Source organism: Sus scrofa, chromosome 4 (genome assembly GCF_054392235.1).
Source record: "Sus scrofa isolate SSC_HxYL_T2T_F1_AM1 chromosome 4, Sscrofa_HxYL_maternal_Yorkshire_Landrace_v2.0, whole genome shotgun sequence".
Lineage (NCBI taxonomy): Eukaryota > Metazoa > Chordata > Mammalia > Artiodactyla > Suidae > Sus > Sus scrofa.
The window spans coordinates 45855301-45874244 of record NC_139386.1 but is presented as its reverse complement, the minus strand read 5'-3'; the positions used below and the strand labels follow the sequence as shown (position 1 = coordinate 45874244).

General features: G+C 38.1%; 1 protein-coding gene across 2 annotated transcripts in view; it reads right to left on the bottom strand.

Annotated features, from left to right (window-relative positions):
• PIP4P2 (phosphatidylinositol-4,5-bisphosphate 4-phosphatase 2) overlaps positions 1-15026 on the bottom strand; it is a 65024-nt gene extending 49998 nt beyond the window's left edge. For both annotated transcript variants that reach the window (XM_013996621.3, XM_085021097.1), the window contains exon 1: positions 14687-15026. In XM_013996621.3, coding sequence (XP_013852075.1) covers positions 14687-14792 — 106 coding nt within the window. In that variant the 5' untranslated portion in view covers positions 14793-15026. The remainder of the gene's footprint in view (positions 1-14686) is intronic.
• Positions 15027-18944: the final 3918 nt, after the last annotated feature.

The window sequence follows — 18944 nt, the reverse complement described above, 5'->3', positions numbered from 1 at the left end:
TATACAGAGAACCAGAATAGGATCACTGAATTCTGTAAATTTAGAAAATGGGTTTCTTATAAATTTTAAAAATAATTTTGTATTAATTGGTAGAACCCATACAACTCAATAGAAATCATGGGAATTTGGGAATTTCTATGATTTAAGTTTCCCCTTGTAGAAGTCACACATTTAAACGCTGAACTATTAGGAGCTTTCTTGTATATTTGTTTTAAAACCATATTATGGTTCTACCAAACTTAAATATCTCAACTTGACATCCTTCCTCAATATGAGATGAAAAAAGATTTTGCAACCGCCTTTACAAATACATGCTCTGAATAGAATGCCTTAACCGGTTGTGTGGTACATACAAATACTTTCTATGAAAGGAAAAAAAAAATACTGCGTGCTAGTTGGGCTTTTGATGTTTAAAAGAGCCATGTTACACTCCTTAATGTTCAATATACCATCTTTGCAATTTTCAAAGGGTATTGGAAGAAATAGAAATTTACGTAAAAGAGGGATATTGGAAGTGTAAGAGTGAGGTAAGAAAAGATAATAACATCTATATTTTAAAGTTATGATCTTTTCTATCTGTTACAAACTTGTAAGCAAGAAAAATAGCTCAGTATGATGAACTTTTTTAATAAGTAAATTAAATATACAGAAGATAAGAACTTTTGAGTGAATTCTTTATGACTAATTATGTTTTAGGAATGTTTACTTAAAAATAATCTCTCTAAGAGTTCCCATCTTGGCTCAGCGGAAAAGAATCTGACTAGCATACATGAGGACGCAGGTTCGATCCCTCACATTGCTTAGAGGTTTAAGGATCTGGCATTGCTGTGAGCTATGGTGTAGGTTGTAGATGCGGCAGGGATCTGGCATTGCTGTGGCTGTGGCGTGGGCCAGTGGATACAGCTCTGATTCGACCGTTAGCCTGGAAACCTCCGTATGCCATGGGTATGGCCCTAAAAAGACAAAAAACAAAACAAAAAAACAAAACTCCAGATATTTGATAACTTGAAATTTTAGAACTGTGCTAAATTAAGTTAAATAATGGAATTTTACTGAGTAGTTATGTGATTCCCCAATAAGATACTCAAACATTAATCACTGAACACTGGCTTCCTTTTCAGAAAACTAAAATTATTTATGACTATTAATAAATATATTTGGTGACATACTGAGATATTTTCTATAAGAAAGCATATGTTTTTAGAAATTATTATTGTGTTTGCCAATCTACAGAATGCTAATGTAAAAAGTTCATAATTGCTTATTTCTTAGTTTTTCATTAGAAATTAAGATTCTTAAGAATGACATATGTAATTAAAGCTACTAGAATTTACATATGCAATTAAAGCTACTAGAAATAACAGGAGAAACATTTCAGTGTACACTAGGAAAGTAGGATGTGTGTTTTTGGTAAAAAAAAAGGTAAGAGGAATGGAACTGCATTTTATTAAGGAAAAAGAAAGCAATTTCGTCTTAGGGATGGCTGTTTCTGGATGGGCAAAAATAAGGGCCCAACTAATATGGATACAGAAAGTTATGGAAGATTTATGGAAAAGGAACCCTGAGAAAAGAGTTTTGTGCATAGTCAGGATTAGCTAAGTTTAGAATAAATTTGAGTAAATAAATTTTGAAAGTAAACTGGTATGTAAAACCTGAATTTGGTGTAAAACCTTAATCTCTCTGTTAAGAGGACAAAGTTTTCTTAAAATGTTGATTTGCTTTTGATAACAGATGATAAAGCTTTTTTTACCTTTAAATGGTAATCTGTATTAACCTTCTATATGTGCCTTTGAATCCTTTTATTATCACTTGGTTAAGTGACCTATAATCCTATTTATGCAAGTGTTTTAAACCTTTTTGATATCTTTTTCATAAACTTTCCAAACCAAATTCTAATAAAGTTCCATTGACCTCTAGCTAACTTTGGGGTGCTTCAAAGGGCTCTTGAAATATCGCAAAGATAGACAGACATTAAACTAAGTTAAGTTCATTTGGTATGTTAAATTACATGAGAAGCATTGTCAAATGAGTAATAAATCTTCTTAGGTTATATTGTATGGGTATATGTTACTAATCTAGATATTCTAAAAGTTATACGAAATTCCTAAAAATATGGTGAAATATTATCACCACTGGTAAAATATTATCAGTCATAATTCTAGTTAGTATGTATCTTAAAACGCTGTAGGTTACAGCAATAAATAAGTTTCTTTGTCAGCTATATTGTAATCAGGTCCTTAACCATCTTTCTTAAGTCTTTGTCATTTACAGACAGTTACTGTTTTACTCTGATTTCCCTGCAAAAATGCTTCCTCTTCAAGAAGACTCATAGCAAGGACTTTTAGATAAGTACTGATTTCGGATAACTTTCAGATTATCCTGCTGGACTTAGTAAGAGATCAAAGAATTCTAATGGAAAACCTGACGGCTTCATAATTATTAAAAAGGATTAGTTACATAGAGCTGAGCAAACAGGTGAATATGACTATAATTTTTATAGTTTTTGTCTGAAATAATACTGGCTTTAATCTGTATTTTCCAAAAAATAAGGAAACCCTTCCCCTCAAGCTAATTATGACTATACCAATTTGGTAAATAATATCTTTGTAAGCAGAATTGGCACATTTCTTCTTTTTCTCTACCTTGTTCCTCCAGAGATTGGAAACTCTTAGGTTCCCAGAAACCTTATCAGATAAATTAGGAAGGCCAGTTCCTAATAGGTACAGTAACCTCAAGGTATTTTGAGGACCTTAAAAAGGGAGGAATTCATCCAAATCTATAAAAATCACAGGAAAAATCTGTAACAAGCTCAGCTTTCCTGGTTTGCCTTTTAAAAATTCAATGAGATTCTATACAAAATTTTCAAGCAAAGCCAATTTTCAAAAAAATGTATGAGATCAATTATACTTATGTAAATCATCAGGCCAAGTTTACTGAAACCAGACTTAATTGCCAAACAAAGCAGTCTTAATTTGGCTATATTTGGTAGAAAGGAGGGTAAATTCAGAAAGAAAAATATCATGTTTCAGTAGATATTAAATTCTAGTTTTGTTAATTGAGGCCTGTATTTACTAAGACTAATATCATTGCTGTTATATTACTGTAAAGTTAGACTGACTTTTTAAAAGGACACTCTAAGTTTGTTTCTGAAGCTTATCTCCGAAGCTTACCTTTATCTAAAGGTAAAGTTTTTTACCTTTAGATAAAGATCAGATGCCCCCCAAAGTTCCCACTGTAGTGCAGTGGGTTAAGGATCTGACACTGTCTCTGCAGTGGCTAGGGTCGCCGCTGAGGCACAAGTTCGATCCCTGGCCCAGTGTAATGGGTTAAGGATCAGGTCACAGCTGTGGCTCAGATATTTGATCCCTGGTCCAGGAACTTCCTTATGCCGCTAATAAGGCCAAACAAAAAAAAAAAAAAAAAAAAAAAAAAAAAGAGAGAGAGAGATCATGCCAGGGGAATTATACATACTAAAAAAGACATCATTAAAGAATTATCTCCAACCTAGATGGAAGGACCCTATCAGATACTCTTTTTCTTTCTTTTTTTTTTTTTTTTTGTCTTTTTGCCATTTCTAGGGCTACTCCCGCGGCATATGGAGGTTCCCAGGCTAGGGGTCTAATCAGAGCTGTAGCCGCTGGCCTACGCCAGAGCCACAGCAACACCAGATCCGAGCCGCATCTGCGACCTACACCACAGCTCATGGCAACACTGGATCCTTAACCCACTGAGCAAGGCCAGGAATCGAACCCGCAACCTCATGGTTCCTAGTCGGATTCGTTAACCACTGAGGTACGACGGGAACTCCCTTATCAGATACTCTTAACCAGCTCATGTGCAGCAAAACTGAAGGGAATTGATTCTTGGATTAATATTTACCACTTAGAAAGGACCCCTGCACTGGACTTGCCTATAGAGAGGACTGCTGACTTCAAAAATCACCTTAATACAATGCTCAGAGGAGAAACTATCAGACCATAATGAGAAGGCAATGACATCTGAAGTAGACAAGGGACAAAAGACGCCAGACCAGGGCTTTATGCCAATTACTTTGCTTATGAACTAAATGTACTTCACAGTCTTATGTAGAGTTTAAAATTGATCTAAATGTTGGATTTATGGTAAATTATCTATATCCAGCACTCCTGGGTTACTTTTGTGGATTTTTCTACTCCAGGGCTCTAGTTGGGTGGCCCTTAAAAAATGATGCTGGAAGAGGGGTTCCTGTCGTGGCGCAGTGGTTAACAAATCCGACTAGGAACCATGAGGCTGCAGGTTCGGTCCCTGGCCTTGTTCAGTGGGTTAAAGGATCTGGCGTTGCCATGAGCTGTGGTGTAGGTCGCAGACTCGGCTTGGATCCCATGTTGCTGTGGCTCTGGCGTAGGCTGGTAGCTACAGCTCTGATTAGACCCCTAGCCTGGGAACCTCCATATGCCGTGGGAGCAGCCCTAGAAAAAGCAAAAAGACAAAAAAAGAAGAAAAAAAAAAGATGCTGGAAGAAAGAAGTTACAGTTCTATTTGGGCCATTATTGATATTACTAGATGGGATTCCCTTAGTTGACAAATCATACTTGCTCTATCGCCATAAATAAAAATTTTCTTTTAAAGTTACTCAAGCTCAATCAGAGCACAAGCAAAATTTCAGCCAAAGAATACAGCCTACCTTAGTTTTGGGATGGATTTATATGGCTATGATCATTAAAGTTTTGGAGTTCCCGTCGTGGCTCAGTGGTTAATGAATCCAACTAGGAACCATGAGGTTGCGGGTTTGATCCCTGGCCTTGCTCAGTGGGTTAAGAATCTGGCATTGCCATGACCTGTGGTGTAGGTTGCAGACACAGCTTGGATCCTGCGTTGCTGTGTCTCTGGTGTAGGCTGGCGGCTACAGCTCCGATTAGACCCCTAGCCTGGGAACGTCCTTATGCCGCAGAAGTGGCCCTAGAAAAGGCAAAAAAAAAAAAAAAAGTTTAAGGCTCCCCTTATGTTGGGAACAATTAAACCACTAGGAAATTAGGCTAGGTGCCTTATGAACAATGCCTGTATATCACTTTTGTTAAAGATAAGAATTGGTACAGAAGAGACTAAGTGACCTGGGGATATACTGGTTCACATCTAATGGAAGTTCTTGGCTTAAATTCTTACTTGCGACCTCAGTAACACTTGTATTTTGCCTATTTTACAAAATTGTTGTTTCTTGCACTGCCAAATGTGACTAAGCCTTTGATAAGATGATGACTAGTTGACTTGAAGCCACTGAGCAGATATATAGTTCTATATGACATCGATGATTGTAATAATGTAACTCCGGATTTGGGAAGCAACAGAAGGAATCTTTTCCTGAACTAGGAAAAAACTAGTAAAACAAGTGGTCCACAGACTTTCGGCTACTGCTAATAGGGCCTAGTCCAGTAAGCACAATGAATGACTATCAGAGAAATCCTTGCCTAACCTAGGAATGAGCATTCATAGCACCATGGGACAAAATAAATGGTTATGAAATGGCTCTGAAACCATGATTGAATTTATGACCATGATGGGGCACTGTGGATGAAAAAATGTTGCTTGTCAGAGTTTAGGGCAGAGGTCAGGAATGAGGCACTCTGTCCTCTGGGAAAAACTGGCAGAACAGGCCTTCAGAGAGTTAGATATTTTTCAGGAGATTGTATGAGCCCAATTTCTTACATCGTCTCATATCTAGAAAATCACTAAAATCCTTAATGGAGACATCTGCTCCTCATCACTGGGAAAAACTTTCTGCCAAAACGTGTGCTTGACTGTACATATACCCCCTTCACTAATGCCGTATACACACTGACCTCCCCCATTACTTCTCCAGAGCAGTTCCTCAGAGCTGAGAGGCTGTCTCCCAGGCTATACTCATCATTTTGCCCCAAATAAAACAACTGATAACTCTAATGTTGTGCATCCTCCCCACCCCCCAGCAGACAAAGCTCTCCTGGTTTTCCCTAACCTCTGGTTTTCCCTAACCTTTCTCCTGGTTTTTCTCTAACCTCTTCTACCACACTTCCCCTACATCACCACACTCTAATCCACTGTCATCCTTATTTATTGTTTTTATTTATTTATTTTTTCTTTTTAGGGCCACACCTGTGGCATATGGAGGTTCCCAGACTAGGGGTCAAATCGGAGCTATAGCCACCCGCCTACACCACATGCACAGCAAAACCAGATCCAAGTTGTGTTTGCGACCTACACCACAGCTCACAGCAACGCCAGATCCTTTACCCACTGAGCGAATTCAGGGATCAAACCTGTGTCCTCATGGATGCTAGTCAGATTCGTTTCCAACGCACTACGACAGGAATCCCCCCACTGTCCTTTTTTTTAAAAAAAACCAGCATGTTTCGTATCTGTTGTTTCAGCTGCCTGATGAAATTCTCCCCTAAATCTTACAACAGCTGATTTGGACTAATTTTTCAGGTCTCTGTGCAACTGTCACCTCTGAGATATCTTTCCTGAACACACCATCTGAAATACTTCCCATGCCTCCATTTACTCTAGCCTCATGTCCTGCTTTATTCTCTTCACTCTCTGAAATTATAATGCTCACCAAATGTATCTTTCACTGAAGTGTAAGCTCCCCAGCATCTGGAACAGTATAATAGGTGCTCAAATATTTGATGATAACTGACTGAAAGAAACACTTCTCGATTAATGTTTTAAAGATGCAGAGTAGATCCGGGAGGAAATTAGACATTACAAAAGAGAATAAAAGAATCATGGAGTTTGATGCCTTCTGAATAATGGAAAAGGATTATAATAGGAAATGGGCTTGCCACAATACCAGAAAACTGGAAGGAGATATAGTTTGCCAATGTGTGGGCTCTATTTTCTCTACATGGTCTTCAGTAGAGCAGATTTTGGATTCAAGAACCATTATGTACAACAATACATTATATACAACAAGGGCCTACTGTATAGCACAGGGAACTATATTCAATTATCTTTTTTTTTTTTTTGTCTTTTTTGTCTTTTCAGGGCCGCACCTGAGGCATACGGAGGTTCCCAGGCTAGGGATCTAATCACAGCTATTGCTGCCAGCCTACGCTATTGCTACAGCAATGCCAGATCCAAGCCGCATCTGCGACCTACACCACAGCTCAAGGCAATGCTGGATCCTTATCCCACTGAGCGAGGCCAGAGATCAAACCCTAGTCAGATTCATTTCCGCTGCGCCACAAGGGGAACTCTTCACTATCTTTTAATAAGGTATAATGGACAATAATCTGAAAAAGTATATGTATAACTGAATCACTTTGCTGTAATCTGAAACTAAAACATTGTAAATCAACTATACTTCAGTAAAACACAAACAAAAAATAACCCATTTTGGAGTTCTCGTCGTGGCGCAGTGATTAACGAATCCGACTAGGAACCATGAGGTTGCGGGTTCGGTCCCTGCCCTTGCTCAGTGGGTTAACGATCCGGCGTTGCCATGAGCTGTGGTGTAGGTTGCAGACACGGCTCGGATCCCGCGTTGCTGTGGCTCTGGCATAGGCTGGTGGCTACAGCTCCAATTAGACCCCTAGCCTGGGAACCTCCATATGCCACGGGAGCGGCCCAAGAAATGCCAAAAAGACCAAAAAACAAACAAAAAAAAAAACACAAAAAAAACCCATTTTGAAGAAATTCCCTTAAATGGAGTATTAGCTTTAGCATAGCACAAAATCAACCTTCCCTACTTTTTCAGTATCACCCAACTACACACTCCTATTGGGACTTTGGGAGAACTTTGGGTGGCTGTTCTTCTATTTCTGTTTGTTATGACAACCTGACTTCCAGTGGGTTTCAAAATCTTTGGCAAATAAAATGAGAAATTAATTACATCTTACAGAGGGTTGTGCATACGGTATATGTCTCTGAGTCTACATCATTTCGTCCTGCCAATCCAGAGCCAACCTTAAACTCTTCAAGGATGCAAGGAGGTTCAGAAATGTAAAAGACTGCCCGAGTAGATTTAAGGACTCTAACTCAGGGCAATGTATTGAATGTTTGTGTTCCCTCGACATTCATATGTTGAACTCTTAACCACAATGTGATGGTATTAGGAGATGGGACCCCTGGGAAATAATCAGGTCATCTGAGTAGAGCTCTCATATATGTGAGTAGTGTTTTTATGAAAAGAACCCAAGAGAGGTCTCTTGCTTTCTTTCCACCACATGAGGATACAAGGAAATGCTGGAGGTCTGCAACCCAGAAGGGAGCACTCACTAGAAACCTGAGGCACCTACAGAGATAATTTGTAGGCACTTCCACTGTAGACTTCCCAGGCTTTTGAACTGTGAGAAATAAATGTGTGCTGTTTAAGCCACCCAGTGTATGGTGTTCTCTTATAAAAGCTTGAACCAAGACACTTAGTAAAACTCTAGTCTAGTGTAGAAACATAGTTCTAAGTGAAATAAGACTTTGACCTGCTTTAAAGTAAGGTAGGTACCACTTTTAACTTTAGTTTTCATCAGGTAGAGGTCATAAGAGAATTACTGAAAAAAAAAATACCTTATATACTGTTCAATTTCTAAGTAAGAAGTACAAGGATACATATTAAATTATCTCTCAAACCAGAAGTCAATTTATTTTGTAGTCAAAAAAAATTTCTTCAAGCAATTTTGAATTTACACGCTCTTTAAAGCAAAACACTCTTTAAAGGTGAAAAGGAAATGGGAATGCCTTCTAAAATGCAATTATGTTCCTAAAGAAATCTAAGCGTGTTTCAGAATAAAGGAATATTAGTGTCTTCATTGAAGTTAAGTGGCCTGGCGGTAATTTAACCGTTAAAATTAATTCACATTGGAGTATTACATTAGGTGGAAATGAACAATTCTTTAATTTAAAAAAAAAGATTTAAATATAAACATATATGAACAATTCTAAGGTCACAAATAATTTCAATGGCACTAAGTTCAAACGACACCTTTTTAGACCATTTGCTCTTTCTTGCAGCTTTTGACACGTTTGACTGCTCCTTTCTTGAAGTGTTTTATTGCCTTGATTCTATGATATTACAGTCTCCTGGTTTTCCTCCTATCTCACTGGAAGACATTTATCAGCAGTTCTGCAGATTCATCTTCTCCTGACTGGTTACTGAATGTGGCAGTTTCTTAAAGCTTTATCCTAGGCTCTTTCCTCTTCTTCTTTTTATTCTTTCTCCTTAAGTGGTCTCATATAAAGCTTCCCAAATTTCTTCACATTGTAGTACACAGAGAAAATGACAATACTGATATAACTACTCAGAGATGAAAGCCACTGGCCTAAAGCCTTCTGCCAGTCTAACGACTGAGGTTAATCAATATCCTAACACATGTACACTCTATCTCAGCATAGCCCATGGCACACTGGTGGGGCTTCAGAAAGCTCTAAATTAAGATCCATTTATTTGACTATTGCCAAATATAAATAACTTAATTTCATATTTTCATCCCAGGCCTCATTTTACTTAGTCCTACACCTGTAGTTCCAGTTGCCTACCTGACATCTCTTCTTGATATCTGAAAGCATCTTAAATGTATCATGTCTACAACTAAGCTCATGATCTGTGTTCCCCAAAAGCTGGTCCTCCTGTGGTGTTCTCCGTGTCAGTGTAGGTAATCACACCAAGTAATAGAAGCCAAAATTCTAGGAGATATTCATGCCACCTGCCTCTCATTTCTACATCCAATCTACCATCAATCCTTCTTCAATTTAATGCCTAACATCTTTTTATTCCATCACCTCTACCACTGCCTGAGTCCAAGCTATCTTCACAGTTTATCAGATTTGTCCAAATCATTAAAGTAGCCTCTTAAAGTCATCTATCCTCATCTACTCTAGTCCTTCTCTAATTTGTTCTCTAATCCATAAATAGAGCGATTTTTAAAAAAAAGAGTAAAAGACCAAATCAGATCATCCCTTTGCTTATGGAAAAATTCTTCAACATGACCAATAATTCCTGCATGCATTCATTAATATTTATTATTCTATTCATCTGCTGCTGCAAAACAAATCACAAAAAAATTTAGGGCTTAAAACAACAATTTAATATTAGCTATCATGAGTCAGTAGATTGTTCAGACTCGGTATGGTTATCATCTAGAATCTGGCATGAAGGTGGAATAAGAATTTGGCTTGAGTTGGAGTCATGTAAAGGCTCAAATGGACATCCAAGGTGGTTTCTTTTTTTTTTTAATTACTTAATGAATTTTATTACATTTATAGGTGTACAACAATCATCACAACCAGATTTTTACAGCATTTCCATCCCAAACCCTCAGTGCATCCTCTTACCCCCAACCTGTCTCATTTGGAAACCATAAGTTTTTCAAAGTGTGTGAGTCAGTACTGTTCTGCAAAAAGTTCATTGTGTCCTTTGTTTAGATTCCACATGTAAGTGATAGCATTTGATGCTGGTGTCTCATTGTCTGACTGACTTCATTTAGCATGATAATTTCTAGGTCCATCCATGTTGATGCAAATGCCATTATTTATTTCCTTTTAATGGCTGAGGAATATTCTATTGTGTATACCACCAAGGTGGTTTCTTCACTCACATGTCTGACGGTTGATTGGGCATCCCTCTCTCCCTACAGCCTCTGCAGTTAAAAGGGTTCCTTGAAGCATGGCAGTCTCACGGCATTCAAATTTTTACATGATGAGTTACTTTTCTCAGAGTGTGCTTTATAAGAGACCCAAGGCAAAAGCTGCAAGACCTCTTGTGACCTAGCCTTCGAAGTCATATATCTCTCCATTACCTTATTCTACAGGCCCAAACTGAACCACAATGTCAGCCCAGATTCAAGGAGAATAACTCTCCAAGGACTTGAATATCAAAAAACATAGTTCTGAGGAAAGGAAGGAGAGTCTCTGGAGAATACCAACCACACCAACCTCTCCAATCCCATTTTGCAGCACAGTCCCTATTGCTCTTCCTTCCTTCAGTACATTGGCCTTCTTTCATTCCTTGCATTTAGCATACTATATCCTGCTTTTGCACATACCTTTTATTTGTTTATTTATTTATTTATTTTGGTAAGAATGTTCTTCTAATTCCCCCCTTGCCAAGTTAAGCACTGCTCAGCTTTCAGACCTCAAAGAAGTCTCAGGAAAGCCTTTTCTGACTTCCCTAACCAGGTTAAATCTTTTTGGCACTGAATTTATTTCTAGCACAGTCCTCATCCTCACTAGTTTTTACATTTGTTTGAATGATTATGTAATTTATGTCTTTATATTCCCCACTATACTGGAAAATGAGCCATGTCTATTTTTCCCTTCTTACCACAGAACTTGGCTGGTACTCAAATATTTATTTGCTGAATGAATAACAGAAATAAACTAAGTAAATGAAACTATCTCTGTGTAACAAAGTAACTTTTTCCCTATAGAATTAAAATGAAGCAGATAATCACATTCCTGTATTCAATAATAGATAATTAGATGACCTAAATACAAGTCATTTTTCATAGCAGAAGTCTCATAAATGTAAATATCATATTCAATTGCTATATCCTACCTATAAAATTAGCAGATGTATAAAGAAAACAAATAAATATCGGCAAATTACACAAGTTGTGTACAATTTTTTCACAGTCTGCTTCCAAATGAGCCTAAAATTGTCTTGGATTTTAATTTCTACAAGTTAACAAAAGCTGACAAGTATACTAAATGGAGTATCACAGGAGAGGTGATTTCCTACCATATGCAGGAAAGTACAGTAAAGACCACTAGAAGCACTCCACTTAGAAATCCAGGAGGATGTTACACAGACCACAAAGAAAACAGATGCAAAATACTAACTGCTCCCCACTACATGATCAATAGCTTGTATATAAATAAGTACTACCAACTTTCAATTTGAAATGGAATATTTCATCTTGGGGTGAGGTCTATCATTCCTATTCTTAGAGGGTTACACAAATACCAAAGGGCTGAAATGAAGAAAATATTTGCTAGTTATGGCTATTAACTACTTTAAAAAATTGTTTAAAGTCTGGGTAATTATAGATGTCAGCATAAACCAAAGTTCATTTTCAAAAAGTATATTCTATTTTGGGTCTGTTGAATCCCAAGCTTCAACTCTAATTATTGTCAACTACTGAAAACATCTAGTCTAGTCACAGAATGTTTGTTACAATCTGAACTAATTTAACCATGTCTTTACTTAATACTTTTGTCCACACCACAACATGGGCTCCATGAGGGCATGGGTTTGGTTAGTCTTGTTTAGAGCAGTTTCTGGCACATTGTGCTGCCCAATGAATTACTATGAGTGAACAGCACCGGTCTTCTAGAAACAGATCTTGCATATTACTTGAAGTATTTATAAAGATTCTTATTTGTTATTTATTGAGAAAAGATATTTTGTCAAAGTGCAAATAAAATGCCTTTTACTTCTCATTTATGCTTCTTGCTTCCCAGGTATAATGCCGTATGAAATTAGTATTTCTGATTATCTAATTTGTCTAATTCACCAGTTAAGAAATAGCAGAAAGAGCTTTTTGCTAAATAACTTGTTAAAAATAAGAAAAATAGGCCCAAAATGGAATCACTTATGCTTCTCTCAGAAACAGAATCTTAACCTAATCAATTGGGAATCACTGATCAGCACTAGTGAGGTAATCTGCCTGAAAGACCTCTGCCATCCCCTAAAGAAAAGTGACCTTGCCACAACCAATCCACTTTCTGCTTGTATAACTTCCTTGTCCCACTCCCTTCTGCATGTATGTCTTTAATTTTGCATAGCTCCTTGGAACTCCTTTCTAACTGCTAGATGGACTGCTACCTGATTCACAAATCCTTGTATAAAGCAAATAAGGTCTTTAAAATTTACTCAATTAAATTTTGTTTTTTTTAACACTTTGAATTTCCTTGGTTGTTAATAGATTTCTTAAAAAAGAAAAAAAAAGAAAATTCTTTTTCTCGGCTGAGCTGGAAATTGTACCTTCTGTATGGTTTGAGGAGTCTTAGATTAAACAACTATATGGCACATGATAAGTCTACAAATACGAGCAGGTCCATGACTATGACCATTTTGTGGGATAATTTAGCCACTAAATAAAAAAAAATACATGTAAGACAGGGGCATGAAAATATGTTATAGGACAGTTTCTTAAATCTAAACTGTCTCTCAATAAATTGTCAAATATTTTGTCTTAAACGAGTGACTTGATGAAGTTGAAATATTCATTAATAAATCTATAAACCTATTGTAGGCTCATACAATTTAGATAACAGTAAACATATTAACACTAAATTTGTCCATTAAAGGAAATTCTCCCTACTGGTGACTTTTGACACAAGTTTAATGCTGACCAACAAGCATGACTTGTAGGTTTTCTACGGGTACAGAAATAAGGTACCATTTGTACCTTATTTCTGAACTCATCAATCACAGTGAATTATTCACAGCTAAACAGCTTTTTCCTCTGTCTTGTTTCTTGTTAGGTGTGGATTGAGATCTGGATTTTTGCTTTCAAGTTATAATGTGTCAAATGGAAATTTTTAAATACCAGACAAGTTCAACCTGCTCTACAGCTGCTCCAATTCCAGATTTGAGCTTAGAAAAAGTTGTGTTACAAGAAACATGATCCACCCACATTTTCAAAAGCATTTTTGAAAAAAAGGTTTGCCTCCCTGGGTTTTTAGACCTCTCACTCCCATCCAGCCAAAAAAGAGGGAGGCACTTAACCTAATTTGCAAGTGCCATATTGAACCAATCTTTTCACTACTCTAAGAGGTTTTTCAAAGTCTTGCCTTCCATTTTCTCTAACTCCTGACTCCGCCTTATTTCTACTATAGGAATCAACTAAAAGTCTTAGAACAAATATCTTTGAATAAACAATAGTTCAGTGAATAGATCCCTCCCTTCTTTCTCCAGACCCCATTGCCATCAAATCTTTTTTGATTCTATCTTGAGAAGAGAGATAATAGAAATATATGCAATATTATCTTGGGTTACTTTTAAAAGTTCATTTCAATCTCACATCAAAAACATCCCATCTTCCCTTCTATTTCTCCTCATTTATCACTAAAATTAACACATATTTCTTACAAGTAGGAGTAATAATGAAGAGCAGAGATTTCAGACATATTAGGAATATTGACTAACTCTATTCCTTTTGGCAAGGCAATTCCCTGATTGAACAGCGCAACGGTGGGTGAATGGTAGGAGATGCATATTTTCTGGCTAAGCCCTTTCAAGGACAGATGCCAAGGTGAGCAATAGTCCAGGTTTCTCAGCAACCTGAAAGTATTTGTGAATGATTGTGAAAGATTTGTACACCACCCAGCTGCACTTAGGGGCTGCTCCAAAACAGCAAAGCCCAGTCTGGGGAAATTCATGTCACATCCTGTATCTCTGGGTCAGAAGTGGTGACATACACACATACACACACAACCCCACAGCAGTGGATAAGACAGGGTGCACACACACACACACGCACATCCCATACCGGTGGGTAAGAAAGGGTGAAACACACACACGCGCGCGCACATACACACACACACACACATACAGTACACCACCAGAAAGCCCTGCGGTGAAGCTCTCTCCGGCAGACAGGCTCTGCTTCAGAAGGCACAGTCAGCATCCTTCCCTGCCAGCCCAAGTAAGAAGCTGGCCTCCGCCTCAGAGCTCCCTGGTCTTTAACATTCTAGGCTTTTCCTTACAAAGTAGAAATGTCTATGCTGGTCTTACCTCTGGGGCTGCTTTCTTGTAAGTATGGTGGGGCCGTGGGAGTGACATTTCCTGAATGGGATGCGGACAGCAGAGGCGAGCGTTCGTCCACCCCATCAGCAGCCATGACTGCGGCAGCGGTGGCAGCGGCAGGGCGGGTGGGAGGCTGAGTCGGGGGTTGCGGCTCCGGCAGGAGGTGGTGGTTAGTGTTGCCGCCGCTGCAGCCTTCCCCGGAAAGACCTGGGAAGTGTCACAAGGTAAGAGGCGGGGAGGGGAGGGTGCAGGACCAAGAGGCGGGGGGGAAGGGAAGCGCTCTGGGAAGCACGTCTGGGAGAGGGGAGGGAAGAAAGAAAGAAAGGGCCCGGGAGAGCTGGGGGAGGGGAGAAGAGGAGGAGCAGGAGCCCTGGGAACGCAGTAGGGTTGCCTGCAAGGCAAAGTGGGGAAGAGAAGGTGCGAAGTAACCATAGGTGGAGAGGAGGTAAGCGGGAGGGAAGGGTTACAACTTTTTCCTCTTAGTACTCTGCGATTCCTTAATTAAGGAGAAGAAGGTTTTACAGTCTGAAAGGGGGTAAAAGGCCTCTGACTTGATTATAGGAAGACTCCAGCCAACACAAATCTCAAGTTTAACTCCCCCTCCAGGAAGCAAGAGAGGTTCTTTGCTTTCAAACTTTGCAGCAGTTAAATGAAGAAAGCTTATTTCTAGGATTATCAGTTCCTTCTCGAGGACTGCTGCTTTTGTCAGAAAATCATTTTTCAACATCTGTTGTCTGAAAGGAAGTAGGTTTTTGCATGAGCAGTGCCACCTCCTTTTCCTTGTTAATTTTTAAATAACCGTTTGGCACTTTAGTAACTACCGTATGGAAATGATGCATAGTGTGTTGTTGGCTTTTGCAAGTTTCATTTTACAAAATAGGTTGTCATTTTAGTTTTGTTTTTGTACTATGTTGTCCTTGACACATATACAATAAAGTTTATGGATAATGTTAAGACAAAGTTTTGAACATGCCCAGATTAAAAAATGCAATAGGAAAATAGTCATGGTCTCAAACCTGTAACTTTTCTGCACCAATTCTTTAAGTCATTCTTCACACATTTATCATGTGCTTACTGGTCTACAAAGATGAACAGGGCATGTCTTGTTCTTCAAGATGCCTGTGAGGTAGCATAATCAAAAACAAACCAAAAATGAGGCTGGTAGTCCCAGTTGTAGATATAAAGGGGCATGAGGAGAAGCAAATTTAAGACATTTGAAGCTACTTATATTACATGCTCTCTGGAGATACTCTTTCTTCTGAAAAAAAAAGAAAAGAAATCCGCTTAAGCACCAGCTGGAAATCTTAAAGGAAAATCAAGGAATACTATTTTTTATTATGCAGCATGTTTTGTGGGTCAGTAGTATCAAGATACAATACAATATAAGGATTCCCATAGGATTTAATCCAAGGGCACTTAAACATGGAATGTGAGGGGTGAAAATGTAGCACTCCTGGCAAAAATGGACAATTTACAAAAGAAACAGCAGTGTTGTTACAGTCGCAGCCTAGAAGCTCCTGAGTTAAAGAAACTTTTAAGAAGAATCAACAAAATCCTCTTTCTATACAGTTATCTTCCATATACATGGGTTTCCACATCCACAGATTCAAGCAACCACAGGTCAAAAATTTTTGAGAAAAAAATTTCAGCAAGTTACAAGAAACAATACTTAAATTTGCCACGCTTCAGCAACTATTTACATGTCATCTACATTGTATTTACAACTGTTTACATGTCATTTATTTTGTATCAGGTATTTTAAAGCATAGGGAAGCAGGTACATAAGTTATATCCATACTATGCAGTTACTACACAATTTTATGTAAGAGACTTAAGCATCAGCAGATTTTGGTATCCACTGCAAAGGGGTTAAAGGGTGTCTGGAACCAATCCCCCAGAAATACAGAGGGACAGGGGGTAACTGTAGTGTCCTGTCCTCTCACCTGTCACACTCTACTGTAATAGTATATTTGCATTTACATTACCTACTTACCTTTTATCCCCAGCTGACTTTATGAGGTCAGAAACCAAATCTCTCCCATTCATTATTATATCTCCAGTATCTAACTCAATACCTGGCACATTAATAAGCATTCAACAAATGTTTACTAAATGATTAAACAAGTGAGGGTATGAACAAATCCTACACAGTTCCAGAATCTTACTAAAACAAATTGTTAGCAGGAAAAAAGTTGAGCATTTCTTGACTTTTTGATGAAGATGGGTTTTGCAATCAATTTTTTTTTTTCCTTTTTCGGCCATATTCAGAGCATACAGAAGTTCTCAGGGCAGGAATTGATTCTCAGCCACAGCTGCAACCTATGCCTCAGCTGCAGCAATGTCAAATCCTTAACTCACTGCACTGGGCCAGGCCAGGGATTGAACCCACACTGCCACAGAGACAACACCAGATCTTTAACCCTCTGGGCCACAGCAGGAACTCCTTGTAATCTATTTTTATTGTTCCATTATATCTTTACAACTAAAGTTTATTGCCCAGATAATAATAATCAGTATAATCTTTTTTTTCCTTCTTTATATGGCTTCTCTATTCATTTCAGAACTCATTTGAGGTTGATACAGTTAATGGCTGTACTGAGATTATATTTGAAACAATGTCAAATTTAACAAAAAGTAAAAAAAGCTTTTATTAGATGAGCATCACTTAATTCTAGTTTGAAGATAATGCTATAGTTTATGGTTACTCACTAAATGTTAATACTACTCAATCCAAGACATTTTATGATTATGATACTTTGCCATCACTATTCACTTTCACTTTTGGAATAAAGGAATAATAGTACAATATAAACAGATAATATGTGAACAAGAAGAGCCATATCTTACTTCTTACTTAAGCTGATTAAGCTACAGTTCCAGTTACAAACCATACCAAAACCTAGTGGTTTACAACAATGTGATTTCTTATTTTTTTATCATTCTTTTGCTTAATTGCATGGATATTATGTTGGTCTTGCCTAGCTTTACTCAGGCAGCTGCATTCAGCTCAGGTTAGCTGGCAGCTGGCTCAGCTGAGATAACTGGGATATCTAGCTGTCTTTCTCCGTACTGTCTTTCAAACCAGGCTTCTTCTTCACATGCCTAGTAGTCTCAGAGAAGTATTCTAAGAGGATGATTGTGGAAGCCATGGCACTTCTTAAGATCTAACCTCTGGACCTCAAATAATGTTACTTTCATCATTCTTCTACCTCCTTTAGGCTGCCTCCTGCCCAAAGAAATTTGGGGACCCAGAGGCCTCTTTTCATGGTCAAAGGTAGTCACATGACCATTGGAGGAATAGATTCCATATCTTCATGGATGGAATGACGGTCACACTGCAAAGGACTGTGGAACATAGGGAGGCCTGATTCATCATAGACCGTTGTATAGCAATCTACCTTAGTCTATCCTCTGGCCACAGTGGTTCATGTCCTTCTCACAAGCACAAGAAATCTATATTTCCCCATTCCTAAGACCCCCAACATCTCATTTAATCACCAAAGTCATCTTTGTATATCTCATCACCTAAATAAAGTTCCTCAGGTATGATCCAAAGGTTCAGTTCCTCGGATATTGCACCTGTTCAGAGAGCTATGCACTGAAAAGATATGTGCCTTCCTCATCTCCCCCTGTCCTAGCCTCCAACATCTATTAGAGAATTAGGAGCAGAATAATAGCAGTAAACACTAGTTTCATAAAGTGAGGGGAGGGAAGTGATATGCATTTAGAGTGGAAAGAACATAGCATACACTCAACTACAGAATTCTGAAATTCAATTGAATATATTTCACTAGCTCCCTTGACAGTCACACTGCAAAAAGCTGTGGAACATAGGGAAGCATGATTCATTTTAGACCATTATCTAGCAATCTAGAGATATGACTCTATAGCATATAGATCTCTATAGTATATAGAACTCTATAGCATTCTAGCTCTATAGCATTAGAGCCAGAGAGTTTTTCTTTATTAGGGCAATAGTTCTGATCCTGGTGCTGCTAGGTTTCCTCATATAGTGCTCTTCTTGGCTCTTTGCCCTGCCATTGAGTCCTTTCTTTTTTGTAAGATATGGCTCCTGTTTTTAGCTGAGTAACTCTCCCAGCCTGCCTTTTGCCCAAAGAAAGAGGCCCAGAGGCCTTTTTAAAATTTTGAACTATCTCTGTTCTTTTTTATTCAAATGATACTACACCCTTAAAAACTTTGTAGGCTTCTTCTAAATCTTTTTGGGGTTTATGTCCTGCCCCCAAAG